Raw genomic sequence first — 24,156 nt, 5'->3', positions numbered from 1 at the left:
GAAAAAAAAAACTCCACAGGAAGACTCTTACTGTCGATTGAAAAGTTTTTATTACTAAAATAAAGATTACTGAGGTGCTGCTCCATTCATTTTCACTTGTTAACAGAACTTTCTAAGACAGGGTTTTTGTTTTTGTCTTGTGTGTTTGTTTTTGGTACCAGGGATCAAACTCACAATCTCATGCTTAACAGGCAAGCGCTTGAGCCACTGAGCTAAATCCCCATCCCCCCTTTTTTTGTCTTTTTGAGACAGGGTCTCTCTATGCAGTTCAGGCTGGCCTTGAGTTCACTTTATAGCCCACTCTAGTCTCAAACTGACAATGATCCTCCTGCCTCAGCCTCTCGGGTGCTGGGATTACAAGTGTACACCACCACATCCAGCTCCAGAGAGTTTATTTTTTGTCTTTTTCTTTTTTATCGGTACGGGGATCGAACTCACAACTGCCTGCTTGCAAGGCAGGCGCTTATGCCACTAAAATCCCCAGCCCCAAGAGAGTTTATTTTTAATGCTGGTCATAAATTTGTTTTTTTGATAGAGGTAAAAATTAGAAATACTTACTACATTTCTATTAGAATTGCTGTTTTAAAATTAACATTAGAACGCTGATTAAATGCAAAGTACTTTACCCTTTGTTACTGGTGCACTGGACTTTATGGAAAAAACAAGCAAATCTTATTAATCCTAAATTATGACATCTTCATCACAGTACCAGATTTTTAGTTTTAATTATGGTCCCTCTCCAGGACACCAATCTCTGCTCAGTAATAAAATAAGGAATTTCATTGCATAGGTTTGAAGACCTTGGGAAGCAGGTCAGAAGGGACGCTGCCATGCAAAATCTGTCTGTATATGGTGGTGGCAGTGGCCGCCGCTGCAGCCGGCAAAAGCCACAGTGTCACAGTGGTTCTCAAGAGCTCCTCACAGCTCCTTGGAGGACATCATCAGCTCTGTTCCATCTGCATGCTATAAAGAACATCTTGGCCAGAAGTCTGTTTTGAAGATGAAATAAGAAACAGACTGCTTTTGAACCAGGCTAAGCTATTCTTGGTGATAATTTTTGAAGGAATGAGAAGTTTGATGCTTTAGGGCAGTTTTTCAGGCAAATGTATTAAAATACAGAGTGAAAAATAATGCCCTGGAATCCAGGAAAAATGTGCCCAGATGAAAAGATGAAAACTGTGTGTCCACTGGCAGACTACAGGCACAGGGTCACTATAAGAAAACATGCAAAGGTTGCCCAGGCAGAGACTCTAGAATCCAAAAGTATAAAGACAAAGACAATTTTAAGGCACATTTTAAGGCACACTGAGGTACCTTCGTGACTCAGTTCTGCATACATGGTGACAACAATAAACAGTACCCACCGTGTGCCAGGTAAGTCCTAGGCATTTCACACAAACCCATTCACAGAGATGAAACTACCCAGTAATACTAGAGTATGCAGGGCCCCTGAGTAAGATGTCCAAAGGGTACATCACATCTTTTTCTAAGACAAGAATTCTCTGAATTGTATTTAAAACTAACAAATGGCTAATTTTCCAGATATTCTGATCAAGATTAACAAAACATGCAGGGAAACTTATAAAGTGAGACTGCATCTACCCAAGAGGGACCAAAGGATTCTGGGCGACAACCTACACACTTCACCAATCCAGCTTCTACTTATGAGCCTCTTCGGAGACAGCCTGTGAGCTTTCGGAGAAAGCGCAAGAGAACCTCACCTCTCTGGGCCTGTCTGGCTGGAGGACCCTTTAACGAACACAGCTTACTCCTTGGGAAACAATCTGGCTTCTACTGTAAGTACAATCATGTAGAATAACATTTAGGAGATACTGACTAGCAATTTGTTTTTTTGACAGGATGTCATGGGGTCCAGAAGTTGTGTCAAATGTTAAAAGACAATATAAAGAATTTAGTAGGACTTCCTGTCAAAGATTTTGAAAGGTTTTACAATGGCAGACTGCAGTCAGAAGATGAGCTGGGTGTGATGGTGCATGCCTGTAGTCCCAACACTCAGGATGCTGAGGCAGGAGGATCACTGTGAATTTGAGGCCAGCCTGGGCTACATAGTGAGCTCAAGGCCAGTCTGAACTACATAGTAAGACCTTGTCTTAAAAAAAATACTGAGAAAATAGAATTCATCTTAAAATATTTAAGAAGCAATTTGTAAACATCAGTGCAACTCTAAATGAAATAAAATGTCTTAAAAATACTTGGCAGAAAGCAAGTGATAACCTATTGAGATACTGAGGAAATGCGGCAGTGGGGAGATTAGATTAGATCTTTGGGATGTTTCCAGTTTCAAAGATTCTATTCCATCCTGTATGAGCATTTTTTGAGAAAGGGAAAATCTATAAAGGTGACCTTAGTGCTGAGTATGATAGCACATGCCTGTAATCCCAGCAATTTGGGAAGAGGATTGCAAGTTTGAGGTTAGTGAGATCCTATATCAAAAAATAAAAACAACTGGGTATACAGGGTTCAATACTCAGTACCGCCAGAGTTGGGGGGAACCTTACCAAAGGCACATTAGTGCCAGTATGTAGTCCTAGCTACCCAAGCTACTCAGGTGACTGAGGCTGAGGCAGGAGGATCACTTGAGCCTGGGAGTTCAAGGCCCACCTGGGCAACACAGATGCTTCCAGGATGGGAAATGGTAATCAGAGGGAAAAGTCTGAAGAAATTCCACACTGAATTAAACAACTAAAACTGGAGGTGGTGTTGACACAGAAATGTCCTTGCTCAGCTGGGTGTGGTGGTACACTTGAGTTGAAAGCCACCCTGAATCTGTCACAACCCCACCCACCCAGTTTCCTAGTTTCTCACAGACAGCAGACCTTAAATGCTTATTGACTCAATGGAGTAGCTTAAAAAACAAGGTTTCCCAGGGATTGGTGTGAGGGCCAAGTATTTTTTGTAAAAACAGAAGGAAAGGGAGGTGACTGTGAAAGCTGCAAGTTGAGGGAGATGCAAACTCTCTTAGAAAGAAAAGAGGAGTGGGGGGGGGAAAGGAAATGGCAAAGGAACCAGACTACTGAAGATCTTTCAAGTTTGACAGCAATAGGATAGACAGTCAAAAAGCAGATGACGGTCAGATAGGAAAAGTACAAGATAGTGAAAAATTTTTAAAGTTAATGACTTTCGGAAGAATCCTTCACAAAATCAAGAGGTTCAGGCATTCAGTTTTTAAAAAAGAACCTGAAAGTCATTAAATATGGTTCTCTGGAAACACTAGCCCAGTGTTCTAACACGGACCAAAATAGCCAACCAAATCAAAAGTTTATCATTGGGAAGGGGGTTCTTTCTTGGAACTAGACAAATCAGTCTTAGTTAAAATGATCAAGTGCCAGGCCAGGAAAATACCACTACAAATGGAAAAGATTTGATCTGCAGTGTAGCTCAGTGTGGTGGAGTATTTGTCTAGCATTGTGAGATCCTGGGTTTGAGCCCTAGCACTACAAAACCAACCAACCAACCAACCAACCATCTAAAAAACAACAGGAATAAGGAATAAAAGGGAAAATAGGACTAAGGGAGTAGCTCAGTGGTAAAGTGTGTGCTTAGTGTGTGTGAGGCCCTGGGCTCAATTCCCTGTGCACTCAAACACACGCACACACACGCACACGCACATGCATGCACGCATACACATGGGTGAACTGAAAGGCTGTACCTAGAATCTGTAGTTTCTCAAAGAGCCCACATGACAACTAACCTCTAGCCACAGACCAAAAGCTGTGGTGGTAACCTATGACATGTTGCCGTGGGCTCTGTTATCACTGCAAGCTCTAAAAGGTTCACCATCACTGAGTTAGTGTATAGTTGTATTTCTTAAAAATACAAAGACATTTAGGATCACAGATATTATAAACATATTGGCCTGGGAGGTGGCCCTGGCACTGAATACACACATATGTGTAACGTTGGAAATGTTCATTAATCCTACCACTGACCAAGAAAAAGCTGACTACACAAGATAAGCAATAAAAAGTGGCCACATTCTCCCAAAATATGTCCCTATAGACAGAGTGGCATCTTTTAAAAAAAAAAAAAAAACACTGAACCCAGGCCTTATGCATACAGGCAAGCACTTTACCAGTGAGCTACAGCCCTAGTCAGTCCTCTTCATTTTTTGAGACAAGGTCTTACTAAACTGCCCAATGGGGCCTTGAATTTGTGATCCTCTTGCCTAAGCTCCCAAGTAGCTGGCGTTACAGATGCTTGCCACAGCACCCAGCTCTCTTCTCTTCATTTATTTTGTGTGATATTAGACACTGAGCCCAGGGCCTTTTCATTGAGCTCATCCCCAGCCCCATTCATTATGTATTTTGAGACAAGGTCTAGGCTCAGACTTGGCATCCTCCTGGAGCTCAGCCTGACAGTGCCGGGAGCTGGGGAGACAGGCGAGGCAGCACCACTCCCCCGGCTGCAGAGCCTCTTTCCCTAGCCTGCCATCTGATACAGCACCTTTCTTCTTTCTTTTTTTTTTTTTTTAAATATTACATATAGAAAGCAAAACCAGGCATTTTTTTCTCTCAGAGCAAAAGGGTGCACTAAAGGTGAGGACAGGACAGTACAGAGGGAGGAAAGAGACACTGGCATTCATAGGTCACAAGATAGAAATAAACTGGCTTAATTTAGCATATAAGAGGACAATTACAATTTCCAAGGAATGAGGCACTCCCAGGTATAGAAAAGAGACTTTTAACTGGTTCCTAGGGACCTGTCGCTGAGCTGTCACTCCAAGGCTGAGCTCCAGAACTGTTTGTGGCTCACTGAAGCTCTAGTGCCAGCCGTGCACCCCAGTGGTCAGGTAATGGTTCACATTCAATGTGTAAAATTCAGCTCAAATCTCTCGGTTCGAGGGCAAGACCCGTCTACAAAAGTCCCTTCCCTGAGAAGCCTGCTGCTGGGCTTCAGCACCCAGAAGAGCTCAGGGAAACGGCTCCCCTGTTCCTCCTGTCAGAGAGGCTGAGGCTGCATGTGGGCCTGGAGGAAGGCTTGGCTCACTGGGAGATGCCCAGGGACTGCAACAGATGGAAGGTGGCCCCCAAGGCCCAGCCCGTCTCTATGTTGTTCACTTTCTTTGTGAGCTGTTGAGAGGAAAAAAAAAAGTTTTCATATTTTTATCATTTTCAATTCCAGCAAGCACAGCACTAAGGCAGATAATATCTTCAAAGACCAAGCATATGTCCAAAACAAGGCAAAACCGAGAAGAGCCAGTCTCGGGAGGCTTCTGGCTGCTCCCCTCAGTGGCAGTTTCCCTCCAGCTGCGGCCTATTGCCCTGCGCCCTCGACTCCCCTTCCTGAGGGCCTCCGCTCAGGAAGTGGTCTCCTCAGGCCTTCTAGAGAGATCTATGCACACAGACTTCCAAACTCCTAATCCTGAAACAGCACAGCATCCTCTGGTTTATTTTCTGCATCACCTCTTTCTGATAAGGTAATACAAAATGGAATGTTAATGGACGCAGTAGAAGGAGCACTATCAGGACTTGGGAATACCATTGCGGGTGGGAAAACACACCGAGCTTCTCAGTTTCTAGTACGAGTGACTGCCACACAGTAAACTCACCAGGCATTAAGGCATCCTGGGCCAGTTTGTGCCTCACTTAGCTCAGTGACCTAGGACAAGACTTTAAACCTGATTTCCTCAATTACAGAACACGGGGATTAGTAGTCTATCACATTGTTTTCTTTTGAATTCCAGGGAATCCTTGGAAATGATTTGAATGAGAAAGGGAATCTGAATGGCAAGGGTGTTCCAGGCCCCTAATTTTTGGTTCAGAAGAGCCCTATTTTATCAGTTGATATTGCTGACACTCAAGTTCAAATACCATAGTAGAAATGACTATGAAATGTATAAATGTATAATATATGGGGCAATATAAACTCATCCCAAATTGGGGAAATAGGAGTTGATACAAGGGGAGGTGGGAGGAGGAGGGCTTAGAAAATGAACTGGTTTACTGTGACCTGAAATTCACAATTTCAATCACTAAGCAAGATCTTAACTTCTTTCAAATACCAACAAAAGACTGTTAGAGGACAACAATGACCTGTATCTTACCTGTAAGACAGTGCTGTCTGCAAAGCCAAAGCCATCTTTTAACAGGGCTGTGATGTAGCTGAGATCCATGCACAGGAAAGGACTGCCTGAGGTGAAGTTCTCCAAGTTGTCACACACTGAAAGTGACAGGCGGTACACAGTTTGGCTCAAGTGTGCAATGGAGCTGAGAGATGCAAGATTTTCTCTAAATAGGGACGTACAATAAGCAAAGCAGGAGTCTGTATTTGGTCTGTGGCTGGGATTCTCAGAGACCAGGCTGTGCACTGATTGCCTCTGAAAGACCAAAGCTTCGTAAGAACTAGCACAAGTCTGGTGTGAAATATTAACTACTCTCAGTTACATGGGTCCTACTTTGTTTATGAAACTTCTTTTCTGTTGGATGGGGAAGCTGAGGTTTGAACCCAGAGCCTTGTACATACTAGTCAAGTAGTCTACCACTGAGCTACATGCCCAGCCCACTAACTGTCAAATTTCTATGACCAACTGTGGGGGTTTGTTTCTAAATTTCTTGCCTATGATTAATGCAGAGGCTGAGAAGATGGGGTAATACCATTTATCCCACCTGGGGGGCCACAGGATTAAGATTATTTGCATCTTATTTGGAGTCGCCCTCTTGAGGAAGCACCTGAGGCTGTGTCCCATGTATTTGGTGCTTGGCGTTTCGTTAACATTGATAATAATATTTCACTTTGTAATCCTAGCATTTGGGAGGCTGAGGCAACAAGACTGCTGAGAGTTCAAGGCCAACCTAAAGTCTTGGTCTCAAAAAAAAAGAAGAAATGTAGAAAGACAAAGACAGTTTTCACCATTTCCTGAAAGCCTCTTGTACCCTACATTTTTGTCTTATCTATGCCACCTGATGCTTTGAGTTCTCGTACTGATTGGAAGCAGTCCTCTGTGCAGTCATGTCAGGTCACTGAGTGGGCAGGTGTCCCTCAAACCTGCCTTTCAAGGGTTTCCTGACACTCACCTTCCCTGGCTTTTCTTTCAAAATCTTCAACTTTCAAAGCGCCTCCCTTTTCATAATCTGAAATGAAGCAGAACAGTAACTGGTGTCAAACGGCCTTCAAAGAAACTAGAAACCTCATACTAGTGATATTTATAATAATGAAAAACCAAAAATAAAATTTCCAATATGTAAGAGTGGAATATACAAATATGTATCTATACAATACAAACCTATGCTGCCTATTTTATATATTTACAATTAATGAGGGTTATCTATTTTATGTTACATATGTTTAACTGCAATAAGTAAGTAGGGTCATAAAAAACACAAAAAGTAAGATTTTAATTCGTATTTATCAAAACATGATAGGACATGCACACATACTCTCTCCCTAAACAAAAGCATAACTTTGGTGATAAGGAAAAAAGGAATCCCCAAAGCAGGAGAAAATTGCTTAGGGGGATAGATTAATTGTTCATTGTCTTGAATGTTGTGATGGTTTCACAATTATATGCAGATGACAAAACTTGGCAAACCACACTATAAACATGTGCATTTATCCTGTGTCGATAAAAGTGTAAAGGGCCAGGACTGTAGCTCAGTGGCACAGTGCCTGCCTGGCACGTGCAAGGTGCTGAGTTCAATTCCCAGTATCATGGGAAGAAAAAAAGGTGTAAAATTAAGAAAAGGAAAAAGCTGCTGGGGATTTAGCTCAAAGGCACAAGCACCTGCGTGGGAAGCTTGAGGTCGTGAGTTCAAACCCCGATACCAAAAAAAAAAAAGGTTAAAGATAAAAGAAAAAGGTCTCATGTACACTTGTTTAGCTCACCTAGCTCCCAAAGATGCCAAGTCATATTCATCCCCAGCTGCACAAAACAGCAGGAGCTGAGCCCCCCACAGCCTCCCCACAGCCCTCCACCTCCCATCCTGGCCTGCTGCCGGGGCCAACTCACCAATCATGTCTGTCTCGACAGCTCGGTCATAATAGTAAGAGAAGGCGTAGAAGGAGCCTCCCTGGACCTCGTCTGGCTGGTGAAGCTTTCCTTGTACCACCCTCAGCACTTCAGCGTAGCAGGGCTCAAAGCCCACCTCCCCTGCCAGGCAAAAGTGCACACTGACAACAGTGACAGGGCGAGGGCTTCTCTGTGAGGAAGCCTGGAGCCAGGAAGGGGGCAGCAGAAGGACCAAGGAGCAGGCTGACACTCAGAACAAAAGCCCCAGAAACAAGGCTGAGTCAGCTTCTGCAGCCCCACTGCAGTTACTTCAAGGCAGCCCCCCTCTAACCCATGTTCACCAGACAGCTCCAGCCCACTGTAATGTCCCACGGTCTCTGTGAGCAGGGATTTGGAGGGCTCACTTGTTTCCTTTAGTGGGAAAACAACTTTCTTCCATGATTTTAAAGTGTATGCCTTTTATAATAGCTAAGATGATCTCAACTTCCCCCTATCATCTCAACTTTTTAAGTTTTTACTATGATTTAAATAGCTAGACAGGGGCTGGGGATTTAGCTCAGCAGCGTAAGGGCCTGCCTTGCAAGCATGCAGTCCTGAGTTCGATCCCCGGTATCGATAAAAACTAAATAAATAAATAACATTAAAAACTCACACTAATTCAATCTCCATCGCACTAATGGCTTAGTGTGAGCATAGATAAGACAAAAATGTAGGATACAAGAGACTTTCAGGAAATGGTGAAAACTTTGTCTTTCTACATTTCTTCTTTTTTTTGAGACCATAAAAAACATTACCTGAACCTGAAATGGTTTCAGGCTGCTGCATTAGATTCAGGCTACTAACAGGTTTCTAATGGATCTGTGATACTCACATCAGGAAACAGAAAACAGGCTGCAGAGTGACAGCTGCCTTATTTGCTGTCCCTTCCCATAAGTCCCTAGAGGAGTCCAAAGATCTCTGGAATGAGTGCTTGCAACATGAGAAGCTGTCTTGAGCTCAGAAGAAAGTTTCCCATGGGATTTTGCAGAACTTCTACTGCAAAGGTCATGAAAAGCACTACTCACCCTCCTGGTTGCCACCATACTGGTATTTCACACCCCCAAAGATCCACTCTGCTTCCAACCATCTTGGTAGACAGGCACTTCGGAAGGTTTGTCCCTCAATCCCTAAAAGAAACCAGAGTGAAAAGAGGCAGGTCAGAGAGACAGACAGAGACAGGAAGTGAGAGACAGCCACAGACAGACGTAGAAAGAGACAGAACAAGATTAAGTCTGTAAGGCTGAATGGGATTACTGAGAGGGTAAAGCCTTAAAATCTTTTTTTTTTTTTTTTGTCTTTTTCATTTTTATCGGTACCAGGGATCGAACTCACGACCGCCTGCTTGCAAGGCAGGTGCTTATGCCGCTGAGCTAAATCCCCAGCCCCTAAAGCCTTAAAATCTTATGCAATCAGTTCCTTAATTGCATCTTGTGACAGCAATCCCTTTTCTTTTTTCTCTTTTTCTGTGACAGAAATTCTTGACTCAGGGTTCATAGGCTTGTGGGGTTGATAACACCCCTGAAAGTACAGACACACTTTGTGCACATGTGCCTGTGGTAGAAGGTCTGTGGTTTTCATTACATTTCAGTGAAAGGAAAACCCCACAGTAAGGTTTCTTCTTGTCTACAATGGGGTTAAAATACTGTGCTACCTCTCTTCAGGAGTAGCCAAGAGGCTTACCTGAAATATACTTGAAGATGTTTGGAAAACTATGAATTACTATTCAATCTCCATCGCACTAATGGCTTACTGTGAGCAAGACACTACACAAAGTGCATTAAATGCAAAGTCACACACCTAAGGTGAGGAACAGGATACAAAAAAGTCAACTAAATTGACCCAAATCACAAAACTGAGATTGTACCCAGTTCTGCCTGACCTAAACTATGAAGAGCTGAATGGAACTGCTCAGATATTCTACCTTTCAAATACAGCAGACCTGGCTTCCTGCACCTCCCACGAGGCCAAGGGCCTGTGCAAACTCTTGTCAAATACTCTGACACCTGATTTTCTACAGAAGCTTCAGGCTCCAACCTCAGGCTCCAAGTAGACTTCATTCTAAAAATGACTAATAATACACAGCAAAGCACCTGATCTTCTAGTTACAAGGAGTTTGCAATCGTTATGCCCATTATACAACCCAGGCTTCCTAACTCAACATGAATCTTTCCTCTCCAGAATCATAGCCAAGGAAGGAAGCAATGAGCTGAGTACCAGTATCACCCTCACCATCCCACACCCGGCAGAGGTACCCAGGCAAACCTTCTGTCTCCAGGGCTCCCAGGGTTGCTAGTCTTGCAGCTTTCAATCCAAGTCCCAAGTAACTGTAAAATACAGGGTTGACCAATCTCTTGCTAGTCTTCAAGTTCTCCAGCCCTAAGCTATGGCTTTCAAAAATAACACGGTTTCTCTGTCTTTGTGATTTACTTAGCTCATGTGGTCAAAAAGAAGAAATGTCTACACCTTTTGGACCAAGGCTGTCCATGAAGAGCTGCTTACAGGTCTGATTCGAAGGCCAGCAATGGTGATCCTTCCTAGGGTCTCCCCCAACCCTGGAACTCCTCTCAGAGAAGCCCTCATTATCCCAGTGAGGCTCAAACTCTAGGCAGAGATTACAGAGCTTTGGCTGAGCCTCCTCCAATGTGCTCCTGCCTCTAAAGAAACACATTTTTTACATTGAGATTTCCTTTTTTTTTTTTTTAAATCGGTACCGGGGATTGAACTCACAATTGCGTGCTTGCAAGGCAGGTGCTTACACCGCTGAGATAAATCCCCAGCCCAAAAAACACATTTTAGAGGCATCTTGGGTTTGTTAAGATTTGCGCTGACTGGCAAAGACAAGGCTGATCAAATGCAGTAAAGGTTTGAAATGCTTTGCAAAGTTAGCAGAATCAGATAATGTGGTATCTTCTTCCCTCTCCCCTTCCTCACCTATGGGTATACAGCTTATAAGTGCTGTTAAACATCTCAAAGGAAGTGAGGTAGCCCCTAGGGGTTTGTTCCAAGGTTTTCTGCAAATCAGAAAAAGCAAAAAGACTATTCAGGATATGTAATTAGCTGATGCTTTTATCACCACCATCCCTGCCCACCCTCCACCCCATGCCTGCAAAAAAAGAAAACAAAAAAAACCATAGATGGAGACAGTTTACACTGCCAACCTCACAAGGCTTGAGAAATCAAAAGGATTCTAAACAGTGAGAGGGCAAGGGGAAGCTTGCCAGTCACGATGACTCAGCCTGTTTGTGGAAGCGCTGCTGTCAGAAAGCAAGCCAGCACTTTCTCCATGCCACGATATGCCTGCCAAGTGTGCCGCTACTGCTACCCAGCGTGAGCCACTCACCTCAAACTGGGGCAGGAATGTGATCTGGGTGGAAGCCCCTCCCAGGTCCAGGGTCCCCACAGTCTCTTGCCCATTGCTGTGCAGCTGACCTATCAACAGAGAGCTCAGAATGTCCCCCACATCTGCAGAGCCCAATACACACTGGCCTGCAATTCTCTACTGCTCTTATACACTGATGCTATTCCAAAAATATGCAATACTGCTCCTTGGCCTCTAAGGCTGCAAGGAAGTGTCAGGTCAGGAGGACTCTTGGAGGAGGTGAGACCTTGAAGACAGTGTAACTATTAACTTCTTTTTTTTTTTTTTTTTTTTTTTCAGTACTGGGAATTGAACTCTGAGCTACATCCCCAGACCCCTTTTAAAGATATGATCTCATTAAATTGCCAAGGCTGGCTTTGAATCATTGAAGACCAAACTGACCACGCACTCAAGGCAATCCTCCTGCCTCAACCTCCTGAGTGCTGGAATTACAGGCTTGTGCTAACATGCCTGGCAAGGTTGGCTTTGAGCTTGCTCTTCTCTTAGCTCAGGCTCCCAATTATTGGAATTACAGGCTGACACCACCATGCTCTGATCCCCTCCCCCCACCCACTATTTTTGACACACGGTCTTGCTATATAGTATAGGTTGGCCTCTAACTTCCAAGTGCTGGGATTATAGGTGGGTGCCACCATGCCCAGCTTCTCACCTCTTTTTGGTTTTGTTTTGACACCAGGAATCAAACTCAGGATCTTCCACTTGCTAGGCAGACACTGCTCTGAGCTATATCCTCAGCTCTCAGGCTCTTTTTCAAATGAAGGACGAAAGGAATTTTTACTCTGCCAATTGTGCCCAATAAAGTCTTTTTTTTTTCTTTTCCCATTTTGAGACCAAAAGGGTCTCACTATGTATTGCAGCATGGCCTCAAATGTGCAATCTTTCTGCCTCTGGAGTGCTAAGATAACAGGTGTATGCCACCATATTCAACCACTTAAGGTCTTAACACAAACATGAGGACATAATTACCTGTTAGAAAATTCACAGTAATCCAAGCTAATATGCCTAAAAGAGAGAAAAACAAGCATTACACTACTCTGGAGCTTTTTTTTTTTTTTTGTGGTTCTACCTTTGTTCTTTTAAATTCCCCATGTGGCTGTGTTTCCTGCTATCCCATTCTTCTTTCCCATTTGTTTCTCTTTATTTAGTTCCTTTTTCTCTAGCACACCATTCCACATCCCGGCTCTTTAATCACATCTTTCACTGACTACTGTTTCCCCCTAGAACATTCCTTCCCCAGTGCTCCCACCTTCATTGGAGCCATCCATAATACTGACACTGTCATCAGGAACCAGGAAGGGTGACTTCTTGAAGATCTCCTCTACCTGCAACAAAAGAGGAAAAAAGCCTGGACTCTTTGGGGTAATAAAAGATGTGTGCACATTTCAGCTGTGTTCTACAAGGCGTACAAAACTACTCTATTTCCACTAGATACAATTTTAGCAGCACTAAACTTTTCCCAAAAAACCAGAGAAAGAACTCACACCCAGGTTATTTTCTTGCAAAAACACAGACACAAGGATTCCTTTAACTGTAAAGTAAGTCTCAATCAATCTATTAAATTTATACATGAACTGGATATGGGAAAAAGCAGATATCTGACTCTTCCCTGGTAATGAGGATCCTAAAATTTAGGGAAAACCCCTTGGATGTGTGGGACACGGGGAGGAGCCTGTCCCATGCCACTTTTCAGATGCACACTGAACCTGCTACGGGGCAGGAGCTCCAAAGGCTGAGGTACTCTGCCACCAGCCCATTGGATGCTGACACATGGCTGGGGCCTCTAGAGTCAGAGTTAGACCCCAGACCCAGACTTACAGTTACTGTGTTAGGAGGAGGGACCCAAGATCTCCCATGAATGCTCTTGATTCCTCGTGAATATAACCCATGCTGTTTGCTGTTGCTTGTTTTCTTAAGGTCACATCAAGCAGTGACCTCTGGACCCTGCTTCTACCAGGAAAGCCAGTTAGGTGAACTATAAACAAGCTTTTAGGCTTGGGGATTTAGCTCAGCAGTATACTTAGTGGTGTAAGCATCTGTCTGGCAAGCATGAGGTCATGAGTTCAATCCCCAAGACCAAAAGAAAAAAAACCAAAAAACCAAAAAACAAGCTTTTAAGGAGAAGACAGTAGGCTCCGGCAGCCCAGGACAGGAGCCCACTGGCGTTTACTAGGACCTGCAGCATGGGGGGGGGGGGGGATTCAAGCAATCCCTCCTCCCCCCTGGGGAGCAGCTGTGAGCATGGCATTGCGGCAGCCCAGGATGGGAGCCTCTGGCATTTACTGGGACCCGTGCCATGCTGGGACCTGGAGCGCTGGGAAACCAAGCAACCCCTCCCCCCTGACTGTTTTGTTTTGTTGAACTTCAATATACACGAAAGTATGGACAGCTATTTTGAAGAGAATGAGAGACTCTACAACAGCCATTAGTGACTTCCCTGTTGTGTGATTTTGAAGACCTAAAATGCCTTCCTCATCCTGTTCGGATCAGTTTTATACCATGTTGTTTTGTATGAATTCTCCGTATGCAAAGACCTGGACAACTATTTAGAAGAAAACAAGAGACACTATGATAGATAGTGAAGATCTCAGGTCGTCTAGCTTTGAAATTGATATCTCTTACATTGCTTTCTTATGTCCTATTTTGTCTGTCTTGTGTTTAATTTAACCGCCTTTAAAATAAAAATAAAAATTTTAAAAAAAGAGACGACAATAAGCAAACAGGAATAAGCGCAGATTTGCTCTTGTCTTCTTCCCTCCTCTCTTCCACCCCAATTTGTTTTCAACACAGCAGCCAGAAGGGTGCGTTTATCATTTATTTATTTAATTATTTACTGCAGTATTTGGGACTGAATCCAGGGCCTCCTGCTTACTAGGCAAACACCAGTGCCACATCCCCAGGCCTATTTTTTGTGTGTGTACCAGGAATCAAACTCAGGATTTCATGCTTGCCAGACAGGAACTGTGCCACTGAGCTAAATTCCTGGCGCCTACAGGCCTATTTTTTGAGACAGGATCTTGGTAAATTCCTCAGCCCAGCCTTAATTCTTGATCCTCTTGCCTCAGACTCATTAGTAGCTAGGATTATCCGTGTTTGCCACTATGCCCGGCTCAGAATGGTGTTTTTAAAACAGACACCAGATTGTCTGTCCTTAGCTCAGAATGTTCTACTAGCTTTCTTCTTAGAGAAAACCAAGATCTTTACTTGGCCTTTGAGAGTCTGTGGGATAAATTACCCCCTGCCTCTCTGATCTCATCTCCTGCTTCCCTCTCACTGCTCAGTCTCCTCCAGCTGAGCTGGCTTCCTGGGTACTTTTCTGAACACCTGGGCATGTTTCTCACTTGACCTCTGTACCATTTCTTTAGCCTGAAATATTCTCCTCAAAAATGCTTATATATGTGCTTTTCCATTACCCACACACTTCTCTCCGATCAAATGAATCTCTGTTTGTTTGTTTCATTTTGGTTTTTGAAACAAGGTCTCACTATGTGGTTCAGGCTGGGCTAGAATTTGCTGTGTATTCCAGGTTTCTCTAGATCTCATGACAATTCTGCCTTGGCCTCCCAAGTGCTGGGATTACAGGTATGCACCACCACACCCTGGCTCAAGAGATTCTTATGCAAAATGTCATGTTCTTGACTGCTGTCTAGTATGCAGCGTATTGTTGAATCTCGTTTATTGATCCATTCTGCCAGTTTGTGTCTTTTGGTTGGTGAATTGCGACCATTAACACTGATGGTTATGACTGGCATGCGCTGACTTGCCCTTGTCATTTTATTTTCCTGTTGTTGGCTCCCCACCTTTTTTCCCCCTTCCATTTCTGTTTGCCTTGCCTGGTGGATTCCTTCTGTTGGGATTCATGGAGCTGTGGTCCTTGTTATGTTTTTTAGAATGTCCTTCAGGACATTTTGGAGTGCTGGTTTGGTGGTTATAAATTTCCTCAGATGTGGTCATGGAAGTATCTTATTTCTCCATCAGTTTTAAAAGACAGTTTTTCCGGGTACACCAATCTGAGTTGAAGGTGGTTTTTCTTTAGAACTTGAAATACTCACTGCTGTCTAAATAGCATCTCTGCTGGCAGCTGTACCAGCGCTCCTGACCTGGCCAGTACCCTACTGTTTTTCTCCATAACATCTATAGTGCCCAACACACTTTACTCTGACTTGTTCAGTTGTTTGTTTTGTTTCCCTGGAAATGGAATGCAAACTCCATGTGTCAGACAGTGATGGTCTTCTCTTTTCCCTGCTGTCAGCATCTCAGCAACTTTGCCAGCCCCCAGAAATACTCATGTACTAATAAGTACATGAGGGGTCGAGGGGCAGGTTTTCACACACACTAGGCTGTTTGTCCTTGGAGAAAGGACTGAAGCTCTCTGTTGAAGGAAAATAAAGTCAGCGTACTACTAGCACAATTGTAACGAACACTTTTTTGCTGTGATTTTTTTAAATTTTAAGGATGTGGTTCTGCCTATAAATGTTTTCTGCCTATAATGTAAAATTTAAATATGTATTTATTGCACAATAAATATATACAATAAAATTTTAAATACTAGAATTTCCTAAAACTCTATACATTTTTCATCTGAATACAAAAGAAAGAGGACTTTTAAAAAAGACTTGTAAGGGACTGAGGATTTAGTTTAGTGGCATAGCATCTGCCTGGCAAGGATGGGTCCTGAGTTCAGTTCCCAGTGCCTACACCCACTCCCCCCAAAAAGACTTTTGAAAAACAGGGCCAGGGACATAGCTTTGTAGCACAGAGTCTGCCTAGCAAGTGCAAGGTTCTGAATTCAATTCCTGTACCATAAATAAATAAATAAGACATTTAAAAATATTTCAAATTTACGAGGCATGGTGGTACATGCCTGTAATCTCAGCACTGAGAAGGCTGAGGCAGAAGCATTACTGAGAGTTCAAGGCCAGCCTGAACTATATAACTACATAGTGAGACTTTATTTCAAAACAACAACAAAATCAAACTTTAAAACTCCATAACTTGGGCCTGGGGATTTAGCTCAGTGGCATAAGCACCTGCCTTGCAAGCAGGCGGTCGTGAATTCGATCCCTGGTACCGATAAAAAGTTAGAAAAAAAAAAGTTTAAAAAAAAAAAACACCATAACTTGCCAGATGTAGTGACACACACTTGTAACCCCTAGGAGGCTGAGGCACGAAGATCACTGCAAGATTGAAGTTACCCTGGATAACATAGTGAGTTCAAGGCCAGCCTGAATTAAATAGGAAGACTGTCTCAAAACAACAAGCAAAACTCCATAATTTGCAAAAACTCTGTTAAGAATAAAAAACCCAGACAGTAAAAAAGAAAATATTAGCTGTATGATTCCATTCATATGAAATGTAAGAACAAGCTAAACCTAATCTTTAGGGACCAAAACAAGATCAGGAGTTGCCTGATTTCAGTGGGTGGGGAAATGAACAAGGAAACTTCTTTGGACATAATTTTGGACAGGTCTTATTATATATAAATTTACTTCAACAAAATTGATTAAAAACCATTTCTATGACTCTGTTTTATTTAGTTAATTTGGTATTAAGGATTAAATCCTGGGAGTAATAAACTATAATCTCCTATCTTTTTGATATGATGTTGGTCTTGAATTTGGATTTTCTGCCTCAGCCTCCTGATTATGGGTGTGAGTCACCATAGCTGAGGCGAGAGGATTGCAACTTCAAGGTTAGCCTGGGAAAATTAGTAAGATCCTGTCTCAAAACAAAGAATAAAAAGAGTAGGGATGTAGCTCAGTGGTAGAGTGCCCCGGTTTGATTTCCAGTACTGCATTAAAAAAAAAAAAAGAACTTGGTACAAGAAGAACCCACCCTAGTGTTTTAACCTGTGGAATGTTCCAAGCAGTAGTGACACTTCAGAAAATAAAATATTAACATAGAGGAAAAGACAGAATTATCAAAGAGGCTGATCTCAAAAATTACCTCAAACAGCAGAGCCTGGGCTTTCTGTTCTGGCAGTAAGCGCAGCCCTGCTGTGGCCTTCAGCACCACCGGGGTCCTTTTCCAGTGACTTTGGGGGATGGAGTCCTTGGCCACTTCTAATAGTTCTTGAACAGTCTCAGCGCCCTTCAAAAGAGAGAACCCATTCTATGTAAGTCAGTCTGGCCTGGAACTCAGGATGATCCTCCTGCCTCAGCCTCCCTAATACTAGGATTACAAGGAGGTATGTGCCACCATGCCCAGTGATTGCTGTTTGATGTCTCAATGAATTTGGTTGAAGTCAGAAAGCTGGGAATAGTGCAGGGCACTGGGAAGGTTTGTTAGCCCTGTGACCTAACATAGGTCACCTGGCCTACACAGGACTTGGTTCCCTTGGGTAAGCAATGAGAGCTATGTGCCAGCTCACACCATCACTGACCTGCTGGGCACAGAGTGCATATGGCTGTCCATGGATTTCAGCTGTAGTTGTTAACACTCTATACTTTCAGGTCTCCTTAAGGACAAAGTGTGTCAGGCTCATTTTTATATCACTGGCATCTAGAATGCATGGCACCCAGTAGATGCTCAATTTACAATAAATGAAAAGCATTTTCAAAAAATCTAGTATTTCAGCAGGTGCATGCCTGTAATCCCAGTTATGTGGGAGGCTGAGACAGGATGATTACATGGTTGAAGTTGGTCTGGGCAATTTTGTGAGACCCTGTCTCATAAAAAATTTTTTTAAAAAAGGTCATGGTGGGGACTGGGGATATACACCAGTGGTAGAGGGGTTGCCTGGCATGCACAAGGCTTGGGTTTAATTCCCAGTAGCCATAACACAGTTGTTTCTAAATGTCAAATCATTTTCCAGTAACGTAATTGATTTCAACAGCTCTAATTATACCTCATTGACACTAAACTGAGCAAACATATCCTCTCAGTTTCCAAGCTCAAACCATCCCCCCTCTTTTTTTTGGACACAAGGTCCAATGTTGCCTGTGCTGGTCTCAAACTTCTGGACTCAGGATCCTCTGATTGAAGCATTTTGAGCCTGGAATGAGATGTGCATAAAACTCACCAGGCTTTCAGACCTTTTTATTTCCGTTTGTTCTTTAGGTTTTTTTTTTTTAGTCTTTTTTTAAGACAGGGCCTTGCTATTCCGTCCAGGCTAGCTTTAAACTCATGACCCCCTGCCTCAGTTTCCTAAGATCTAGGATTACAGGTTTACACACCATGCTTGGCAACGCAACCCATTCTTAATGCCAGTTTTTCCCTTGGTTAATAATTATTCTGTTACCCTGAACGACACTTTATATCTACTACCAAAGTTCAACATTCTGCCTTACTCTATTTTATTTCAGTGTTGGCACAAGACACACTGGTATAACACATTACACATACTCAAATGAGAAATACAGCCACCAGGTGCCACAAACTCCATTTTATCTTCTACTACCAAAGATTTCCGTCACTGTGGGATGCCGCCTAATTTCTTATAGTTCCCCCCTTCATGAGGGACTGTTTTATCTTTTTAGTTTTTTTTTTTTTTTTTTTTTTTTTTTTTGAGACAGGACCTCACCATGTACTGCAGGCAGGCCTTGAACTCACTATGTAGCCCAGGCTGGCCTTGAACTTATGGCAAATTCTCCTGCCTCAGCCTCCCGAGGGCTAGGATTACAGGCGTGTGTCACCACACCCAGCTGCATGAGGCACTCTGAAATGAAATTCTTTATCCCTTAGCTGCTGTGGGTATACTTGATGTACTACAGAACTTCATGGTTATTTTCTGTATTTACACTGAGTTGTCTTCAATTCAAAATCTTAAATGGTAAATGGTAATGTTAAGTCTTAAAAGCTGCTATCATTCCTGCAGGAGCACAACCTATTTTCCAGCCCCCTAGTGAGCCTTACATATATAACAACTGATATCCAGGAGACTCACTTATGAGAGAACACTGGTCTCACTCACACACGCTCTCAGTATCACTCATGAACAGTGAGGTGTTCAGTAGCAGTGGCATGGTCAAGTTACCGAGGCACTGAGAATTTAAACATCGAATAATAGAAAACTTACCTGCTTCGGTTGATCTACAAAAGCAGAAAGTCCTGGTTTCAAAGACTCAAAAATTTCCCCTTCCAGTACTGGAAGCTGTCCTGTTTTGTCCCCAAAACAAAAATAAGAGAGATCGCTGATTACCAAGAGACAGGCTTGTAGGGTGTGTAAACTGATGACCTACTAGATTAATCTCCTCTTCTCCCGTGCTAATGATCCCACTTGAGGCAATCTCTCTGCCCTTCCTCTGCTGGATGCCTAGCTCCTACCCGTTTCCCCAGGCTCCTTAGGTAACCCTGAGGAAGGGCTGACATTCAGAAAAAGTTAATCTTCAGGGTCCCCTTCATCCCTTCTCCAAGGATGATGGGGAAACTCTCATGCGTGCCTTTCCAAGATCACTCCCAAAATTCTCAATATCTGGACCCCCTGGGATATTAACCAAGATCAGAGAAGGGAAAGTGATTTATATTTCTTGGACATAAGGATTTCAGACTACAGGCGGCCAAGATTTCTCTTAACTTCACATCAAGTTAAATTATGTGTTTGATTAAAATCCAAAGTGTTCGCTGAAGAAAGACACTCAGGAGTTGTGAGATTCTTGCCTCTACATCTGTGTGTGGGAGGAGATGCTAAAACATGGATTTAGCCTCTGGTGAGGGTCCCACTGCACTTACCCTGTACTTTCTGCACGAAAGTATAAACATGAATTCGAGTTCCAGTGCTCCCTGCATCGAACATAATCCCATAGAAGGTACTAGCACTGACGTTGATGGGGCACATGGAAGACAGGAAGACACCTTCAAACCAAGTCTGCTGGTCTCTGTGGAAGACTGTGCTGCAAACACAGGATATCGCCACTGTGAAAAAGACTGCACTCCGGGGAGTGGCCATACTCTTCCTGAGATGTGGTAACTCGAGGCTCTGTTGTGAACTCAGTGCTGCTCGCACTCCTCTGGAGACTTTCAAGAGAAAGACATACAAGGTTAGTCCAGTTGGCTTCCTTCGTTAACCTACAAAAGAAACACTAGCATTGAAATCCCACCCAGTCCCAGGGTGTTGCTTCTCTATTTCCAATAACCAGTACAACAAGCTAAACCAGGGTAATATAAACCCTTGGCACCTCTTCTGAAGGGTATCCAATTCTGAAAGGAAACTGGGACCTAAAATATATTTTCCCATGCTTTGCTTTTAATTGTAAGGTGACTCTCACATATGCCACCCTGATCCTACTGTTGAATATAATTTTTTTCTATTTTGATAATTTTGTCTGTAGACTGTAAATACCCATCCCTCCATTTTGTTTTTCTCTATTCAACTTCTTTGTTTGATAGGTAAGAGGCTTCAACTTCTGAATTAAATTTTTAAAGTTACAAGGTGTTATAAAAGCCCTGTCACTGGGGTATTCGCAGTCTTCAAAAATCAGGCCACTGAACTGCCATCTGTGATCGACAATGCTGCCAATGACTTTATATACAATATTCCAAGGAAATAAACTTAATTTTAAAACACTTAAGTAGACCATAATGGGTTTTAAAGACAGCCTTCATAGGTTTCATACTATGTTGTTGCCACAGAACCAAGAAAAAAATGGACAAATTAAGGCGGAGAGGTTCTATGATTTGTTGAAAGTCATAAAGCAAGTCAGTAATGAAATCTAGAGCAGAAATCAGGTTTCAGTCTTGCCTAAACTGACTCCAACCACCTCCCTTAAGACAAGTGATTGCTCAGGCTTTTTAGCGTATGCGCAGCAGAGACAAAAAACATACTGTGCTTGACATTCTGTGTTCAGACTTGTGTTTTACAGAGGCTAAATACAAATGCTTCTGGAAACCTACAGAAAGGACATGAAACACAACAGCAAGAGCACCAAGTGCCTGGTCAGAGTCACTTGGTTTTAGTCCTAAATTTCTGTCTGCTGGGAGTTATGTGATGATCTTAGGTCAGTCACATAGTCTCCGAGACTCCATTTTCTTACCTATAAAGTTAGAATAAGAGCACCTGCCCTATCTTCCTTTCATGGTTATTAGGAAAAGCAAATGATATATGTATATAAATAGGTGTGTGCATGTAAGTTGGTTTGTTTTTAAATTACAATGCATTATTTTAGTATAATTTAGTGTTTTTGTAAGGCTGAGATTGTGAAAAGTAGAATAGAATGGGTTTTGTTATCATTACTGGGAAATAACTTTTAAAATGTTCAGAAGGCTTATTTTTCATCACTGCACCAGAGACATTACGGTAAGTTTTAAATGTTCTTGAGGCCTATGATAAAAACATTCAGCAGTGTTCAATGGAATAGTGGGATCCATTCTAGGTAGTTGCTTTAGTTTACTTTCTTTTCTTTTTTTGTCCCAGAGATATTAACTAAATAATTAAGTGTTTTCTGTTTTGGAGATTTGTAGCAGATCTGCCAGAAAGCTCAGGATGCATCCTATGATTTCATCTGTCCAGGAAAACTAGAATTCTTCAAAGTCAGGACTTCTTGACTTGGCCTAGTGACATTTGGGGGCTGGATACTTCCTTGTTGTAGGGCTGTCTGTGTGTGGTAGGTTGTTCAGGAGACCCTCTGCATCGATCCTCCTCCCTCCCCAACACGCCGATTGTGCCAACCAAAAACTTCTCTCGACACTCATCTACCTCCTAGCAAGGCTGTTTTTTCTCTTGGTATTAAACAGAGAAAACAGGAAGGTGTGGGTATAGCTCAGTGGCACAGTGCCTGCCTGGCAAGCACAAGGTCCTGAGTTCAATTACTGGTACCAAAACAAAAAACAAAAAATAAACAGAGAAAACAGTTGTGAGTCTTTTTATGCTGTATTTATGTCTGGACTTCTTGAGCAGTCAGAGTTACTAAGTGACAAGATCTGATTTTAAAGTTTCCATTTCCCGTTGCTATTGTCTCTTATTCTTACCACCTCTTTGGTACAACTGGACTCTAGATTAAGGCTCAGTTGTTATCAAGTTTGTTGTTTAATCAAAATGCCTTGCTTACAGGAGTGGTGGCTCATACTGTAATCACAGAACTCTAGAAGGTGAGACAGGAAAATTATAAATTCAAGCCCAGACTGGAAAATTTAGTGAGACTCTGTCTCAAAATTTTAAAACAAAAATAATAACAAGTTAAAAAGGGCTGGGATATTCAATGTGAAGGCCCTAGGTTCAAACCCCAGCACCCTCTCCTCAAAAAGAAGCCTCCCTTCCCAGATGTGCTACATTACATAAAATAAATGAAAGCTAATTGTTCTTGGAATTTAAAATAACTAGAGTGGTTCATAGTACTAAAAAGGCAAAGCCAAAATCATCCTTTTTTTTTTTTTTTTTGTCTTTTTCGGTACCAGGGATTGAACTCACGACTGCCTACTTGCAAGGCAGGAACTTATGCCGCTGAGCTAAATCCCCAGCCCCAAAATCATCGTTTTCAAGGCTGAACTTCTGTGGCTAAGCATAAGAGCTACTGGTCACAGAAAGGAACAGTGAGAATTGTTCAACTTTCAGAATCCCAAACAATCCCAAACAAAGGAAATTTCATCCCAGGAAATCAACCACTAAAAGAGGGCAACTGCCTGGCCAGATTCATACTCACGTCTTAAAGCAGTCCCTTTGGCTGGTTCTTACAGTAAACAGGCTGGTCATGCAGATCAATCCAAATGACTGAAAACAGAAACAGCTTTGTCTTAAGACTCTGAGTATCAATAGTGGACTCTTGCTTTGTTCAGTACTTGGTCCCTCTTCACCCTCGGGAAGTGCATTAAAGGTGTCCAGCTTTCTTCCCTTTAGGGAGTGCAGTGCAGATTCAGAGGTCACTCATTGTGTTGATTATTTTTCTCTCATGGCTGAAACAAAATACCCAACACCCAAAGTGAAGGAGGGAAAGGTTCCTTTAGCTCACAGTTTTGGAGGTTTCAGTCCATAATCTGCTAGGTCCAAGGCAGGGTGGCTTGTGGCAGAGGCCAACAGTTTACAGTGGTGGAAAACACAAAAACAACAAAAGCACAAAGGAAGGAGCACGGAGAGAAGATCCTTCTATCCCTTACAACGTTTGCAGGTTACCCACTCGAAGGTTAGGTGCAATACTCACACTCATAATCCCAGCATCGGACCTTGAATGAATCACAAAGTCTAGAAGTCTACCCCCATAACTGCATGAGGCTTGGGGAGACATCTAGACATGCATACTTCTATTTTTTTTATTCCTGTGGTTTCTAAAAAAGCTCTCCATTGCCGGGCATGGTGGTATATGTCTCAGAACTCAGGAGGCTGAGGCCATGGGATCACTGCAAGTTTGAGGGTAGCATACATACTGAGTTCAAGACCAGCCTGAACTACATAGCAAGACCCTGTTTCAAAAATAAATAAACAAATAAATAAATAGTTCTCCGGCTTCTATTTCCACTAAGCAAACATTTGTTTTTCTTCAAGAAAAGATTCAAAGGGAGAAATATGCGCCTTAGATATCCACTTTCAGGGAAAGCTGCAGAGTCATACCAGGTGCTGAGTATAAACAAACAACAGATTTTAGAGGCTAGCAAAGAAGCAACACATAAAACACTCTTTCCGCCCTCCGCAGCTACCTTCTAACACCACTTCCAACCTCACTTTTCTTTAGGATCAGCTGTCTTAAAAATGGTTTTGAAAACTTAACAATCTTGAGTTTGTAGAACAGATTCTATGTTACATGACCCTAATTTGCACAGCTTGCTCATTTATTTTAAAAAACATTTATTCAAATGTCAACTTAGTGGAACCTTCCGTGCCCGCCCCTTTTATAATTCCCATTCACCT

General features: G+C 42.6%; 1 protein-coding gene across 1 annotated transcript in view; it reads right to left on the bottom strand.

Moving 5' to 3' along the window:
- Nucleotides 1-31: 31 nt before the first annotated feature.
- Nucleotides 32-24,156, bottom strand: part of Entpd5 (ectonucleoside triphosphate diphosphohydrolase 5 (inactive)) — a 41,053-nt gene continuing 16,928 nt past the window's right edge. Inside the window, exons 3-16 of the mRNA XM_005004818.4 lie at nucleotides 22,958-23,025; nucleotides 20,052-20,336; nucleotides 19,399-19,478; nucleotides 17,328-17,471; nucleotides 12,631-12,706; nucleotides 12,351-12,386; nucleotides 11,346-11,434; nucleotides 10,937-11,016; nucleotides 10,268-10,329; nucleotides 9,031-9,132; nucleotides 7,967-8,107; nucleotides 7,035-7,091; nucleotides 6,065-6,180; nucleotides 32-5,090 (exon numbers count right to left, since the gene is read on the bottom strand). Coding sequence (XP_005004875.1) covers nucleotides 5,004-5,090; nucleotides 6,065-6,180; nucleotides 7,035-7,091; nucleotides 7,967-8,107; nucleotides 9,031-9,132; nucleotides 10,268-10,329; nucleotides 10,937-11,016; nucleotides 11,346-11,434; nucleotides 12,351-12,386; nucleotides 12,631-12,706; nucleotides 17,328-17,471; nucleotides 19,399-19,478; nucleotides 20,052-20,268 — 1,287 coding nt within the window. The 5' untranslated portion in view covers nucleotides 20,269-20,336; nucleotides 22,958-23,025 and the 3' untranslated portion in view covers nucleotides 32-5,003. The remainder of the gene's footprint in view (nucleotides 5,091-6,064; nucleotides 6,181-7,034; nucleotides 7,092-7,966; nucleotides 8,108-9,030; nucleotides 9,133-10,267; nucleotides 10,330-10,936; nucleotides 11,017-11,345; nucleotides 11,435-12,350; nucleotides 12,387-12,630; nucleotides 12,707-17,327; nucleotides 17,472-19,398; nucleotides 19,479-20,051; nucleotides 20,337-22,957; nucleotides 23,026-24,156) is intronic.

The sequence above is a fragment of the Cavia porcellus genome, unplaced genomic scaffold (assembly GCF_034190915.1).
Source record: "Cavia porcellus strain 051 isolate PalLab524CR breed Dunkin Hartley unplaced genomic scaffold, mCavPor4.1 scaffold_31, whole genome shotgun sequence".
NCBI classification, from domain to species: domain Eukaryota; kingdom Metazoa; phylum Chordata; class Mammalia; order Rodentia; family Caviidae; genus Cavia; species Cavia porcellus.
The sequence above is the reverse complement of the archived record's forward strand: the minus strand, read 5'-3'. Positions and strand labels throughout refer to the sequence as shown.